General features: G+C 46.9%; 2 protein-coding genes across 2 annotated transcripts; both read right to left on the minus strand.

The window, feature by feature from the left end:
- Positions 1-3,187: 3,187 nt before the first annotated feature.
- LOC109783811 (sedoheptulose-1,7-bisphosphatase, chloroplastic) lies at positions 3,188-6,737 on the minus strand. Its single transcript, XM_020342414.4, has 8 exons — positions 6,329-6,737; positions 6,106-6,243; positions 5,780-5,965; positions 5,604-5,685; positions 4,922-5,143; positions 4,733-4,833; positions 4,561-4,632; positions 3,188-3,657 (listed from the first exon to the last, which is right to left on the minus strand). The coding sequence occupies exons 1-8, from the start codon at positions 6,425-6,427 to the stop codon at positions 3,376-3,378; spliced, it is 1,182 nt and encodes a 393-aa protein (XP_020198003.1). The 5' UTR covers positions 6,428-6,737; the 3' UTR covers positions 3,188-3,375.
- Positions 6,738-8,666: 1,929 nt separating this feature from the next.
- Positions 8,667-14,233, minus strand: LOC109766900 (uncharacterized). Its single transcript, XM_020325659.4, has 3 exons — positions 13,621-14,233; positions 9,318-10,033; positions 8,667-9,130 (listed from the first exon to the last, which is right to left on the minus strand). Exons 1-3 carry the CDS (start codon positions 14,038-14,040, stop codon positions 9,094-9,096), a joined length of 1,173 nt encoding a protein of 390 aa, XP_020181248.1. The 5' UTR covers positions 14,041-14,233; the 3' UTR covers positions 8,667-9,093.
- Positions 14,234-14,863: the final 630 nt, after the last annotated feature.

The following is a 14,863-nucleotide window of genomic DNA, read 5'->3' on the forward strand; positions in this document are numbered from 1 at the left end:
AGACTTCACCCAAAGAGGCAAAAGGACGGTCGGCACCTCGCGGATGGCGGCTTTGGATGACTATTTGGATGACGATGTCGAACCGGAGGCGGAGCCGGAGCCGGAGCGGGTTCCTCTTCCTAGGAAGGTGAAGAAGATAAGTGTCAAGAGGGGGGGAGGACCCAGCAAGCGTGGAAAGCACTAGTCATCTTAGTTTTTTTATAATGTTGAACTTCGAGTGCGATTTGTTATGTCGTTGAACTTGGAGTGGTCGTACCTTTTATGTCGTTGAACTTGGAGTGGTGGTAGCTCTATGGTAAACTGGAACTTATTGTGATGGTCATTTCTATGAAATGAAGTCTTTTGTGAACCCTTTGTTTCTTATACTAATTGTTATACTTGGAGAAATGATGTCGTACCTGAATGTTTGTTATACTAGTTGTTGAACTGTGGCTGAAAGAACTGTGGCTGAAAAAGACCCAGTAGAGGGGGGGAGGAGGCACAGTAGGTAGGCCTCTAGTTTCAGGCAAAAAAATTGCTAAGTGTTTGTGCAGCGCCTAGCACGGAGGCGCCGCACTCTACAGTGCAACGCCTAGCTCGCGGGCGCTGCACTATAGTGTGTGGCGCCTCCGTGCTAGGCGCTGCATATGTCTGTAACTAGCCAAACTTCTGTTGCTTTCTGGATAGCTACAGACATATGCAGCGCCTAGCACGGAGGCGCCGCACTCTACAGTGCAACGCCTAGCTCGCAGGCGCTGCACTATAGTGTGTGGCGCCTCCGTGCTAGGCGCTGCATATGTCTGTAACTAGCCAAACTTCTGTTGCTTTCTGGATAGCTACAGACATATGCAGCGCCTAGCACGGAGGCGCTGCACTCTACAGTGCAACGCCTAGCTCGCAGGCGCTGCACTATAGAGTGTGGCGCCTCCAAGCTAGGCGCTGCATATGTCTGTAACTAGCCAAACTTCTGTTGCTTTTCTGAGTAGTTGTCGAGCCACATCTTCAAATCCAACAAGCTGTCGAACTTAGAACCTTTAGCAATCCGGTTCTTGTCGTCTACCAAATCACGGTGAGAGCTTGGCCTAACCCCAAGAGCTACACATTGGCCACCATCTACCACGGCTTCATCCGCGGGACTAACATCCTTGAACAATGTAGTCCGATGATCCCGACCAAATACCTTCTCGAAAGCTTCGGCCTCCTTCACCGTGAACCCCTCCGCATCAACTTGTTCATCGGGACCATCGTCATCCGAGTCCGATGCATATGCACGGGAAAAAGGGATGGAATGGTCCATTGTCTCTTGCAAATGATATTTGTCGAGATCACCCACATTGTTGTCATGGAGATCAACTTCATTGTCATCGTCCGCATACTCATCGTTGTCCTCTTGCAAAGATTCATCTTGGTTGTTTCTACACGGGCTCAATGTTGGCCTCACTTCTTGGGTCAAAAGAGGTTCAACAATTTCATCTTGCTTCAAGGGTGGGGGGCTACTAGCAACCAAAGGGGAGTGGTTCCGGTTCAAGTCCAAATGCAAACTTGACTCAACCTTCTTCGTTGCAAATAACTCAAGAGCCTTGTCTAGTGATTCGGCCACCGTCTCCTTGTATGCAACCCAACGTTGCTCCGAGTTTACACGCATTGTCTTCCAACGGATGTGCATTCCAAAACCAACATTATGCCTTCCCTCCAACTCAATGATATCACTAGGGTCCATCCAATTCAAATCTTTCCTAACTTGTTGCAAGAGCTCCGCATAGCTAGGACTACTATCAAACACAATGTCAAGCTCATCCGGGTCCGGTTCTTTATTGCCTTTCAAAAAGGCGTCTTTGTCCCCATGATGAACAAACACACATGTTCTTCCCATCCCTATAAGCAATGAACACAAGGTAACATTGCTTCCATGAGTACTAATCCATGGATTAAGACCGAATACAAACCCTAATATATATATGAAACAACAACCCTAACCCTAACCATAACCCTAAACCTAACCTAACCATAACCCTAGCCCTAAACCTAACCCTAGCACCAACATAAGAACACCCATAAGAATAACCCTAGCATACTAACAAAGCCTAATCATAGAAATTGGCAAACAAACATCTCACATCTCCATGCAAATCTCTAGATCCAAACTAAACTAGGGTTTCTCCAAACTACCAACAAATGAGCAATGGGAGAACTTTACTTCGATCAAAACAAGGGGATCGGAGATTATTACCTTGAGGGAGGGTTTGACTTCGAAATCCACGGACAAATTCTTCAAATTTGCAAGATTTGGAAGAAGATTTGAGAGGGGAGGAGAGTGGGAGAGGGGGCAAAGCTCGGGGAGAGAGTGAGAGAGTGTGTGGTGGGGGGGGTGGGGGAGGGGGGCCCAGCCAAGTGGCTGGATAAGTCACAGTGCAGCGCCTAGCCGCTAGGCGCTGCACATTACACGTGCAACACCTAGAGGCTAGGCGCTGCACATTACAGATGCAGCGCCTAGCTCGGAGGCGTTGCACGGCTGGGTGCGGGCCCATGGGCTGCCACGGTGGACAGAGGTGCAACGCCGCGGAGCTAGGCGCTGCACCGTAGGGTGTGGCGCCGGCCTGGCTGGCGCTATACAAAAGGGTTAGGATGTGAAATAGTTTCGCCCCCAGTTCATTCTATGAATTTAATTCGTTTCGAGGTCAAAATTGTCAAATTTGCGAACTACGAGCACTGCTGCTGCTACAGTGCTCGCACGAGGCCAGGCCCGTGTGGCTGCATGCCATGAGACGTGCAGAGCCTTGCGTCACATCATGCATGCATGATGCATCCCACTGTAGTGTACCGCGGTACCCGAAAGGGATTAAAAGAATGGAACGGCAGTGGTGGTACGTACCGGGAGGATCGGCGGTCAGGATCTGCGGAGTCGGGAGTGCAGGGATCGATCTGCGCGGTTGGTCGGGGTGAGTGGGTTTCAGACAGACTGCTTTCTTCTCAGGAACCAGAATGTCTATGGCGCTGCTCCTCTGTTGCACCCCATACCGTGGACTGTCGCATGCGGCCTGGCACGTAGTAGCTCGTGGAAACATCCGGACTGTTGCGTGACAGTCCTGTGAGAGAGTGAGAGGAGCAAAGCTGCAGAGATAGGAGATCACGTTGCCTGCTTAGGTTAGACACGCAGACATCCGATGACACAAGTGTTGCCAATACCATGCACAAACGCACAACTGTGTACGTACGACAATCACCTCGCAGTGAAGACAAGGGCGGCAGACGCGAGCCCGTCTGCCCACTGCATGTCTGCATTACCAGTTCGCATCATCACAAGACAACAACATGCTTCAGACTCTATAACGGACACCTTGTTTTTCAGGTTGAGAAAAACGTAAAAAAAGAAGAAGAAGAAGAAGAAGAAGATTATCAGGCGGTGGCGCCGACGGTGGCGCTGGCGGCGAGTCTGGAGGAGCCGTAGAGGGTCTCCTCGAAGCGGATGATCTCGTTCTTGGAGCCGTAGGCCACCTGGGTCCGCTCGTCGAGTTGGGAGATCACCTTGTCCAGCACCGACTGCTTGCCGTCGCTGCTGTGCCCGCCGGCCTTCTCTATCAAGAACCCCAGCGGCGCCACCTCGAACAGCAGCCGCAGCTTCGCCTTGGCCGTCGGCGACGTCACGTTCGTGAAGATGCCCTTCTCCTTCACGATGATCTGCATGCACGCACCATTCATCAAACATCCATTCCCTCTCTTCTCACGCATGCATGCACACGAGTAATAATGCTAAAATGAAAGAACTCGATCTCTGCATGCAATGGAGTGTGTGCGCAGGGAGTGTATACGGAAGCAAAGCAAAGTTGGTGCACTAGTACGCGCCGTGCCGGTCGATCGACAGCATGGCCTTGCTTAAAGCTGACGCCGGTACAGGCTCGATGGTCGACCGCATGGGCGCGCGGTGGAACAACAGTTCGTGGCACTCACCGGGAGCACCCAGCCAAATTCAGAAAGTTACGTTGCCTCGACTGGAAGATTGTCTCTCTGCGTGGCCAAAGGTGTGGGAGTAGAACTGACATGACAGATGATCATCACGTTGTTCAATGTTGGAGTTGGATTGAACAGGGGCTACCCCTGATCATCGATGAGATATATCGTCCGTACTGAAGAACCACTGTCATGGCATTTCAGTCCTCCTTTGGCTTGGAGGGATTTTGTAGGAATTTCATAGGATAGGGTTTCTATAGAAAAAAACCTTTAGAATCGTTTGGCCTGTTGGAACAGAATTGTATTCTTACGGAGGAATTCTTCTATCCTTCACATTTCATAGGAAAAAAAACATTAGCCTAGACTCAATGAAAAAAAATCCTATGATGAGAAGCAAAAGACATGTCTTTTTCTCTTCCTATTCATAGGATTTGAGATGCATGTCATCTCATTTCCTATGATTTTCTAACCCTATGAATCAAAGAAGGCCTCAGTGTTTCATGCAGGTGATCTTACTGTTCATCTTACTATACATATGTTTTCAGGGCAGCGTTCGTGGCTTCTAACTTCTAAGGATGCGAGCAAGCAATGTGACTAGCAATTATAACTGGAGAGAGTTGTTGATATATGTACCTGGTTGACATCAGGGACCATGCCTCCGGTGTAACGCAGCGTGTACTTCTCCTTGACATAGTAGTTGACAAGCTGACAAGGTACATTTTGCACTTGTTAGATTCTTATTAGAACTGTTCCCACATCAATTTAGAGCTGTGCAGAGGACCAACAACCAAGCAGTAACTAGTACCTTGTCGTAATCAGGGTTATCAAATGTGGCCCTCAAGTTACCAGGGGAGAACATCTTCCCTTCTCCAATGGTTGTTGTGTCCTTGACATGCTGCCATTTACCTGCAGCATTTGTAGGTGCTCGATCAATACACCATTACATATGCATACAGAACTTCGACTGGATACTTGATTCGGAACTGAAGTGAACCTTCGTCGAGAAGAAGGAATTCGTGTGTTCCAGGGCAGTCCTTGAGGGCAACAACGAAAGTGGTGCGAGGGCCGTAGATGCCCATGGCAGCGGCAACTTGGTCACCGCCGGTGACGCCCGTCAGCTTGTCGCCAGGCCAGACACCGAAGATGGTTCCGACGGTGAAGTTGGTGTCCACAATGCTGGAACCATCAAGGGGGTCGAACGCGACGCTGAATCCGCCTGCAAGACGAGTGGGAAAACCCGAGCCGATCAGAATTCAGAAAGCCAAAATTTCTGCATCTCGTAAACGCCAGCTAAAATGAGCTACGTAACTACAGTATGTAGCTGCTGGTGAGTGGATGGTTCGTATGAGTAGAATCCAAGAAGACACCATGGTTACAAACATGTACAGATATATGTTGTTCCACTGCTATAGTGCTCTGAAGGTGAGAAGGTGGACATGTGTTTTGTTCAGTAGCAGACTAGCAGTGGTGTTGCTGGTGTAGTGTGGCACTGAACTCTGTCCAGTACTACAGTACCACTATATATTCAGGCACAGGAATGGCACGCGGTTCTGCTAAGAACACGGTTAAAACATAAGGCGATCGTCTTCCTCCTTAACCATCTTGTCGAGATTTGGGCTCTGATTCCTGGCTGATTATTTATCGTGACAAGATGGATATGCAGTTATGTGAAGTACCTTCGACCGGGCCACCCATGTCCTGCAGCTCGGGGACTTCCTCAGAGCACGCGTACTTGCAGACATGGGAGTACTCCAACGCCTGCATATATACAAAGCGAGGTGAGGAACCGTGACGGGACGAGGCGTGCAGCACGCGTGCGTGGATGGAAAGCGCTGGCTCTCGGCCGTCTCACCTCGAAGAGGAGCTTGTCGGCGAGCATGTCGACGGCGAGCTGCTCGTCGCCGAAGGAGTTGACGCAGGCCGTGCCGCCGCAGGACGCGGTCCGGACCTTGAAGGCGATCGTCCTCATCGCCTCCCCCATGCAGATCAGCAGCCTGATGAGGTTCTTGTCCGGCGTCGCCTTGGTCAGGAACTCCTCCTGCCACCACACAACACCCCACATAAAAGTGTTCAGACACCGTAAGCTTCACGTGGCGGCACGTACGCGCGCGCACCGGCGACGCGCGTGCACGGGACTAGAGCATATGTATATACTGGTGATGGGTGCACGGCACGAACCAGGCTGTCGCCGATCGCGCACCGGGTGGTGAGCGCCGCCCGGCTCGCCGCCTTGGACTGCCTCCCCGCCGGGAACGACGTCCTCGCCGTGTTCGCCCGCAGCGACTCGCCGTAGAACGTGGTCGCCGGCCTGGCAGCCTGCCGCACGCATTGCCCATCCGGCATCAGCAAAACAAAAACGGTTGACGCCTCACCACATGCTGGATATCCTAACATCACACACCTTGGGCCTGTAGGACTGCGAGAAGGACATGGCGGCGCAGCAGGCGGGGGAGCGCGTGGCGGCCCCGCGCGCGTAGCCGGCAGCCGCAACGGTCTCCATTGCTGCTGGCTGGCTGCCGGTGTGTGGTCTGGCCGGCGCTGACGAGGAGAGAGGCTACGGAGGTCAGGATTTCGGAAGCTGTTCTGCGTCTTTACGTTGCGGCGCGGCTGGGGGATTTGGGAGGAACGGATCACACACGGTGGATGCACGACTGGACCAGATGAGCCGGGGGCCAACGTGGCGCCGGAGAAGATAGAGCGCGGGAAGACGACCGTTCGTGGCTTGTGTGGCCCTGCTGGGACGAGCCGACGACGGTGTGCTGGTACGTGTGTGCGTTTCCTGTGGCAACTAACTTGCGCGAGACAGATTGGGTGCAAGTTTGCAATTCTACGAGGATTAAATTTCAGTAGCGTTTTCAGTTCGAGAAAACATCATGTGTGTAACCCTTTTTCTTCTCGAAAGTGTGCTTTTGATCCCCGAGCTCACACGTCACAGTAAAATCAAAAAAAAAAATACTCTTTCTGTAAAGAAATATAAGAGCGTTAGATGGAGTAGTAAATTCTGATATAATTTTTGTGATGATTGTTCATATCCGGGTGCAAATTTTGTGATGCAATGACATCCGTGGAGGTCAGGGCAAAAAAACAAAACCGATGCTTCAGTTGAAACATTCATCGATATTTATCTCAAAAACAGTCAGATTTTTTATTATATTTTGTGAATTACTCCCTCTGTAAAGAAATATAAGAGCATTTAGATAACTATACACTCTTAGATTTCTATACAAAGGGAGTACTGTTTATCAGGAAGCATATGAGCTCGTTTCAAAAACTACGTCTTTTTTTTTGTAACAACTTTGTTGCCTTTGCCATGTAGATAATTTTAGCGAACTGCCCAAGCATTATGTAGATAATTTTAGACCTTGTTCAATATGGTAATTTCTTGTATGATGCAAGGTAATTAGTAAAATAAACCAAATTTTTCTTAAGCACCAGTGTCTTTTCTACAAGAGGGGTGTCCAATTAAGCATCCACCCTTTACAAATAAGCATCAGTGCTTAAGAAAAAACTTATTTATTTTTCTAAGCACATTGTACGCCTTAGGTGAAGTGTAACTGCTGTTGGTAACTGAGAAGTAGAGCGAATTTCTAAACTAGCAGAGGGTGGGTATTTCACAAAAGAAACATACTCTTTTCGTCCGAAAAAGCTTGTCCTTCAAATGAATTTATCTAGTACTAATTTAGTGCTAGATACATCCATTTGGGAGATAAGCTTTTTCGGACGGAGGGAGTACATGACAAGTTGACAACACCAGAAACAGCTCTACCAAACGGTGGTGCGTGTGTGCGTGTGTGCCGCTTCCTGTGGCAACTTGCGCGAGACAGATTGGTTGCAAGTTTGCAATTCTACGAGGATTAAATTTCAGTGGTGTCTTCCGTTCGATAAAACATCATGTGTGTAACATTTTTTTTTTCAAAAATGCTCTTTTGACCACGAGCTCACACGTGACGGTAAAATCGAAAAAATAGTAAATTCCAAAGAAAAAAAATTGTGATGAATGCTTATATCCGGGTGCAAATTTTGTGATGCAATGACATTCGTGGAGGTCATGACAAAAAAAATCAATACACCAGTTAAAACATTCATCAATATTTATCACAAAAAAATCAGATTTTTTTACTGTCTTTTGTGAATTTACTGTTTATCAGGAAGCATATGAGCTTGGTTCAAAAACTATATGTCCTTTTTGTAATAACTTTGTTGCCTTTGCCTTTGTCATGTACGGAGTAGATAGTTTTAGCGAACGGGCCAAACATTATTTAGATCATTTTAGACCTTGCTCAATATAGTAATTTCTTGTATGATGCAAGGTGATTAAAGGTGCTTAGTAAAATAAACCATTTTTTTCTTAAGCACTAATGCCTTCTCTACAAGAGGGATGTCCAATTAAGCATCCACCCTTTACAAATAAACACCAATGCTTAAGAAAAAGCTAATTTATTTTTCTAAGCGCCTTGCATTGTAGGCCTTAGGTGAAGTGTAACCGCTGTTGGTAACTGAGAAGTAGAACGAATTTCTAAACCAGCAGAGGATGGGTATTTCACAAAAGAAACATACTTCCTCCGTTTCTAAATATAAGTCTTTGTAAAAATTCCACTATAAACCACATTCGGATGTATATAGATGCATTTTAGAGTGTAGATTCACTCATTTTGCTCCATATGTAGTCCATAGTGAAATCTCTCCTAAGACTTATATTTAGGAACGAAGGGAGTACAAGACAAGTTGACAACACCAAAAACAGCTCTACCAAACTGGGGAATAAAAACACAGTTGCCAAACCTCTTGCCAAGTAAAGAGTGCCAAACGGGTTTTGGGTTTTGACCCTCTCAAGTCTCAACTCTCACGAAAGAAACGAAACCAATGACCATTTGTTTTCTACCCACTTTAGTCTTTAAGATCTGTATTTCATTTTTCCTGTACACGGGAAAACATTCATATCAGATGAGCTCTTTGAGCATCAAGCCACAACTGACTGGCTTGCCCGTTACCCTGACACAAGCATTGAGAACGAGAATGGTGTGCAATTCGCATGAGTTTCTGCGCAGAACGGATGGCTAGGTCTAAGCGAGCGACTGAAGGATCGATCACTCAAGGTGATGAGTGTCTCAGCACATCAAAACAGGCGCGCATGCAGAAATGCATGCCAGGTAGCTGTCAGTAGACTCAGAAAATCTTCTTCACCTCTTGGACATCCTGGGGCCTGAAATAACGTAAATGTTAGCAAAAATGAATATCATTCTTACCAGCTAGTGTTTGACGTTCGCGGGAGCTGTTTAGTCTATACTCTTGCAGCTAACATCAGTGCATAAAAGAAACAGCGGGATGGATTTCCATATATGCACTACATCTGCTTACGCAAACATATGGGGTCATGTGTAGAGCCATACCTCTGGGACGAATTGGAGCCATCAGATTGATCTTCATCCTCCTCTTCCTCTGCTTCATCCTCATCACTATCAATCTCCAACAGACTCAGCCTGCACTGGTTTGAAACTCTTCTCATGAGGAAAACATTGAGGTAGTACTGCACCAAGTCCACCCTGGTCTTCGAGGCAAAATGTTTTGCCGCTACCGCCCAAAAACTCTTATTTTCAAACACAGGAACCAACTGCTCAAGTGCAGCAAACTTTAGTTGCTCCTCAATGCTCCACATCTCAGAAACCTGCTCACCCATCAAATCAAATTTCCATTCCTTGAAAACTTGACCAATTTCAGACCTTAGCCGATCCCTGGCGGTGTTGATGTGATGTAATCTGCAATAGAAGTTTCCTGGATATGGGCAATTACATGATTCAGGCCTTCCCTGTCCAGCTACCACAATATTTGTCTGTACGACATAACCTTCAGGTGGCCAAGTTCTGCTTCCTAGCATCTTTGAGGTGTTCGGGTCATTCCTGTACCAAGAAAGCTCTGCGTCTGAAGGTGGCCCAGTCCAGTCAGGTATCTCAGCCTGAAACTGCTCACCTACTCCAATCTTCTTCCTTTGCGTGAGAAGCACTGATGTCATGAGTACCATTCTCCTAGCTAGCCTCTCGGATTTCCTTGTTGGGGTTGGCCCTTTCCTTGGTCTTTCTGACTGGTTCTTAGTTCTGTACTTCCTTTTCTGAAAGATGAAAAATGCAACAATGTCCAAAAGAGTAAGAAAGGGAAAATTGTTTCAGAAAGCACAAACAAAATGGAAAGCAGAATAAGAGAAATATAGTGAGGAAACTGACAATAAAAGTAAGCAATCAAACTTTGACAAATTGTCAGACAGGGGGAGGAAATTCTACAAACTAAACACTCAAGAGGCTTTGTGCAACACCCTACAGCCCAAATAGATAACAGCCCAGCCCACGACAGGGCAGACAACTTTTGTCCTCACTTCAGGCAAAAGGGTCAGCCCAGAAATGCTACGTCTTGCACCCAGAAGGCTTTTCTGCAAGTGTAACTCATGTTAAACCGGCCATGTGGGACTAACAGCAGGGGCGCTACACTTTGAGTATCGTAGATACAAATTTGCCAAGCAGATAGAAACATCCAGCCCTCGGTTTTTGTTCAGATGAGGAGACCACAACACAGGTTTCACAAGGCACAATCCTTTTCCCAGATATATAAAAATAGGGTAATCATGGCTCAGGTGTATCCACATTCTTTCAATTGGAGTTTTGACTACGAACAAAATCCAGTGAATTGTTTCAAAATACATACAACAAAACACCACTGGGTTAATGCTACATGCCTATTGTTTGCGCATTCCGGACTTGATACAGGAACAAATAACTGAACGTTGCACTGTACCTCCATTTTATAAAAGTATTAATCATACGCTTCAAAAAACTTTTCTTATTAAGGAAAATGGAACACAAGTTGCAGATGATTCTCTCTCTCTAGAGAGTCAACATCACCATGGTTCTCTAATTTTAAACATTTTGGATCTTTTTTTTTTGAGGGAAAACATTTTGGATCTGACACTATGTGCCTATTACCTACCATTCTTTGATGCCAGCTATGCCTTGTAGGTTGTTCTTCCCAGTAACATGTAGGATGCACATCGTGCGGCCGTGCAGGAAATCATGACTATCATCGCCACTTCGCCAAACATTAAATAATTATACAGTCAGCACTTCCCCAGGTCCTCTATTTCACAGCAAGTTTCAAAATATCGGCTACCGGGTTTATATCGGTTCGGTTTCCGTAAATTGGATGTCAGATATCGGTGATATACCAGACGGTATGTAGTTATATAGGAGGAAACATATCTGTTTTTTTGTCATTCTTGTTTAGACACGCCTCTTTTAATAATAAAAAAAGAATGATGTCAGTGCTTGTGTTACAACTATATGATTCCAAGTTTACTAACTAGTAAATTCAGAAATATATCAATAAATACTCTCAAAAATCTTATTCTAACATAAAAATTACGTCATATATGCATATTTACAAAACATTATGTGTGAATTTTATAATTTGATGCAGCTATAAATACCTAATTTCATATTCACCTATATTTCTAGAAAGAACCCTCGTCATCCACATTGGTCTATGTCGGTGGACATAACGGGTCTAGTATCAGCCATATCGGTCAATATACCAGTCTATATGTCTGATCTGCGTAAAAACGATATTTATGAAATGATATGTTATATCTGTATCGGTAGACTACCAATAACGATATATCGGCCGAGTGCTCGTATCAGCCTAGATTTAGAAGCCTGTCACACGGAAACTATGTACTGCTGTCAGCTTTATGCCAAAGTTGCACAGACTAATAAATGTTTCGGCCAAAATACACTTTGAAAGGCTTTCACTATTTTTACATCGACAAAGGCATGACCACTCAATATGACATAAATCACAAGTTCAGGTTTCCAATATGATAATCCAGGATAGGTTTAAATGTCAGGTAAAATATAGTGAATACAGGAGAAAATAATGCACATTAGTCTAGATTCTAGATATATAATTTTCACTTCCATAAAAGAAAGGAGCCTTCGTTTAAATAATTAATTTGGTATCATTATTAAAGAAAACAGTGCACACTAGTCACATCGACCAGTTGGCTAGCTAGAGCAGACTGAAATGCTCGCAGCCCGATGACCCGTGTTCGAAGCTCAACCCTCCGTTCTGTTGGTGCTCGCCTTCTTAAAAAATGCCACCAAGGGCTAGTCTTGGTTGGTCGAGTTTCTTTTTGTTAGTTATGGATAAATGCCATTTGTGAACATGTATGTCTATTGATACCCATTTCAGCAACTTCCCTTCAGTCCCTTAATCTAACACCTAAGGCCTATACTCTCAACTGAATAAAAGCATGTCGGCAATTCCCCGATATGCATCACTTATTATAAAGCCTCACGTGTCATTGACATTCTCACTAGGAACTCTTCATGGTAAAATTTTCAAGCTTAGTTTCTATCCTAACAAACATAGATAGTTTTGATGGGCTAACAAGTCAATGCATTAACTATGACTAAAAGAAGTTGAAATTATATAAATTTAGTGAATGGGACTCGAGGCATGAAACTTAATGTTCTGGATGTTTACTTCACAAATATAGGTTGTTTAGCCACAGGTGCAAGACCTAAGGAATAGCCATGGTTTTCGAGTAGCGACTCATCCGAGTCTACTCGGAAAATGTCGAGCCTGCAATTGCGACTAGTCGCGACTCACGACTCGAGTAGACACTAAGTTGATTCGATATTTTTTTGCGACTCATCGACTAGTCGACGACTAGTCATGAGACTCGAAAACCATGGGAATAGCCTAATATTACAAACCATGCCCTTCTCTTACTCCAGGTTGATCGAGCTATTCTCTCAATTCTCACGTTCTCTTTGTAAGGAGGCCTCATTTATTAATGAGATTAATGGTCATGGGATGTAAGATGTAACACGAACACGACAAAAGTGCCGACAGCATGTAAAACAATATGAGATGAATAATCGACCTACTACATTATTATCTAATGGAACCATCATCAATGAGGGCAACAAGTTTTTGTGTGACTGCCATGCTCGCCGTGCCTCAATTCCACGATAGGCGGTTCTTACAAGCTTCCCTGACTTATGAGTTACAAAGCTCAGTTTTCAGTTGCTGAATAGTGGAGCGCTTATAATCTGTTGTGAACAAATCTACATAGGCCGCCGAAGGAGGAAAAGTTTGGCTAGCAAAACGGTAGAAGGAAAAAAAAATCCGGTTTGACAAACGGAATTAGGAGTATCATAATTGACCGTGCAAGGCCAACCGCAGCCTGAGTCACCAGCTGAGATAGAAGCAAGACTTCCCCAATCAGGATCTTCCATTGTTTGGGAAAGGTTCTGCGGTGCCTGAGATTCTCTTTGCATGAAACAGGACACCCGTCAATTGCCATTCCATGCCCTGGGACTCCATTTAGTACATGGTTGCTGAGATTCTGTTTGCTTGAAACGGGACACCAGTCAACTGCCATTCGCCGATTCCATAACCTGGCACTCCATTTACAAATGCACTCCTAGGAAAACAAGCCTAGCGATACGGGCAATAGGTCACGGAGCGGAATGACATGTAGTGACAAAATCCTAGATGCAGAAATGCCCCCATCCATGCGAAGCAGCCGGAGAGCACAAACGGAACATGGTCAGCAACAGTCCACCCGCCCAATCCACGGCTACCTCGACAAATTAGCAACAGATCGCGACTCACGACCATAGGGGTTTGCGAATTCGTCCTCACCTTGGAGAAGCTGGGGAGCTCTGCTTGGTCCGCCACGTCCTCCATCTTGAGGTAGCGCGCGCGCCGCAAGGCCAGCACCTGCCGCTTCCTCGGCCTGTCCGCCGGCCGCTTCGCGCAGGGATCCACGGCGACCTCCCGCGCCCACGACACCAGCGCCTCCAGATCCCCAGCCGCGCCGTTGCCGCCTCCGGCCCCGCGCTGCAGGATCCCACCGACGAGCGCGTGGAACAGCCGACGCGGCTCGCCGGCGCCATCCGCCTGCGCGTGCGGCGAGGGGGCAGCGCCCGAGGAGGAGTTGAGCGGATACGGCGAGGGGGAAGCGGCGGCGGCGGCGGCCGGCGCGTGGCGTGGCTGGTCAGCGCAGTGGCCGTTTAGGGCGAAGGGGGCGTCGAGGAGCTGCTTCTGGTACATCCCGACCATCGGAGCGCGGGCGCCGCCGCCAGTCGCAGTGGCGGCGACGCGGCTGGCTGGGGGCAGGTTCGCCGCGCGCCCGCTGCCTGCGCCTGGGAGGGAGGGAGGGAGGGAGGAGAATTGGAAGATTTGGGGTATCTTGTTAGATGTGTGTAAAATTTGAAAGAATTGGGATGGAATTATGGAATGTTCTAGGTTAGGGTCTCCAGGGGGTAGAGCGGTGTTGCGGTTCGTGGAGGCCAGCGTGGCGGGCCCGGTGAAATTTTTTGCCCCCCCCCCCTCCCCCCCTAGCGCGATCGTGGTAGCAAGTGATAACTGCATCATCTGGACCGTCCAATGCGAGACGATTAGAGATAATTTTTTCAATCTACTGTATGATACTTACTGGTTAAGCATTCGAGATGTTGATAGTTTTGTCAAAAGCTTGATCGAACGTAAGAGCATTTCAACTTCTAAAATATTGTGCACCTTAATATGGAGGGTGTGTATCTTCTCGAGACTCTCCCTCCATTGTATCCGCGCATCCATCACAAGCTCTTGTGGCCCCAACATAAGACCTATAATTTCACACCGCCACCACTATAGATGATGCCTACTCCTTCCTATTACCCGCCTTTCTACGTCGAGCTTTCTTCCATAGCCCTAGCTCGTCTGTCGTCGTAGTAACCACCCTCTGAACCGTTGATGCCTTCCGATGAAATACATGAGCATTTCTTTCCAGTCATAACTTACCAAGGTCCACTATCATGATCGTCGCCATTTTGCTGGAATTTACCCTAGACTTATGATGTCCATCGAACACCACCAAACTCTCATCGTGTCTTGCAAGCTC

This window comes from Aegilops tauschii, chromosome 3 (assembly GCF_002575655.3).
Source record: "Aegilops tauschii subsp. strangulata cultivar AL8/78 chromosome 3, Aet v6.0, whole genome shotgun sequence".
NCBI lineage: Eukaryota > Viridiplantae > Streptophyta > Magnoliopsida > Poales > Poaceae > Aegilops > Aegilops tauschii.

Bases quoted from the DNA above. Each gene is read 5' to 3' on its own strand.
- LOC109783811 (XM_020342414.4), bottom strand. From the start codon at position 6,427: ATGGAGACCGTTGCGGCTGCCGGCTACGCGCGCGGGGCCGCCACGCGC. The intron at 4,633-4,732 runs GTACTAGTTACT...GTACCTTGTCAG, and splicing joins ATAACCCTGATTACGACAAG to CTTGTCAACTACTATGTCAA. The intron at 3,658-4,560 runs GTACATATATCA...GCGTGCATGCAG, and splicing joins TGGTCCCTGATGTCAACCAG to ATCATCGTGAAGGAGAAGGG.
- LOC109766900 (XM_020325659.4), bottom strand. From the start codon at position 14,040: ATGGTCGGGATGTACCAGAAGCAGCTCCTCGACGCCCCCTTCGCCCTA. The intron at 10,034-13,620 runs GTGAGGACGAAT...TTCATCTTTCAG, and splicing joins AGCTCCCCAGCTTCTCCAAG to AAAAGGAAGTACAGAACTAA. The intron at 9,131-9,317 runs GTATGGCTCTAC...ACGTTATTTCAG, and splicing joins GGCTCCAATTCGTCCCAGAG to GCCCCAGGATGTCCAAGAGG.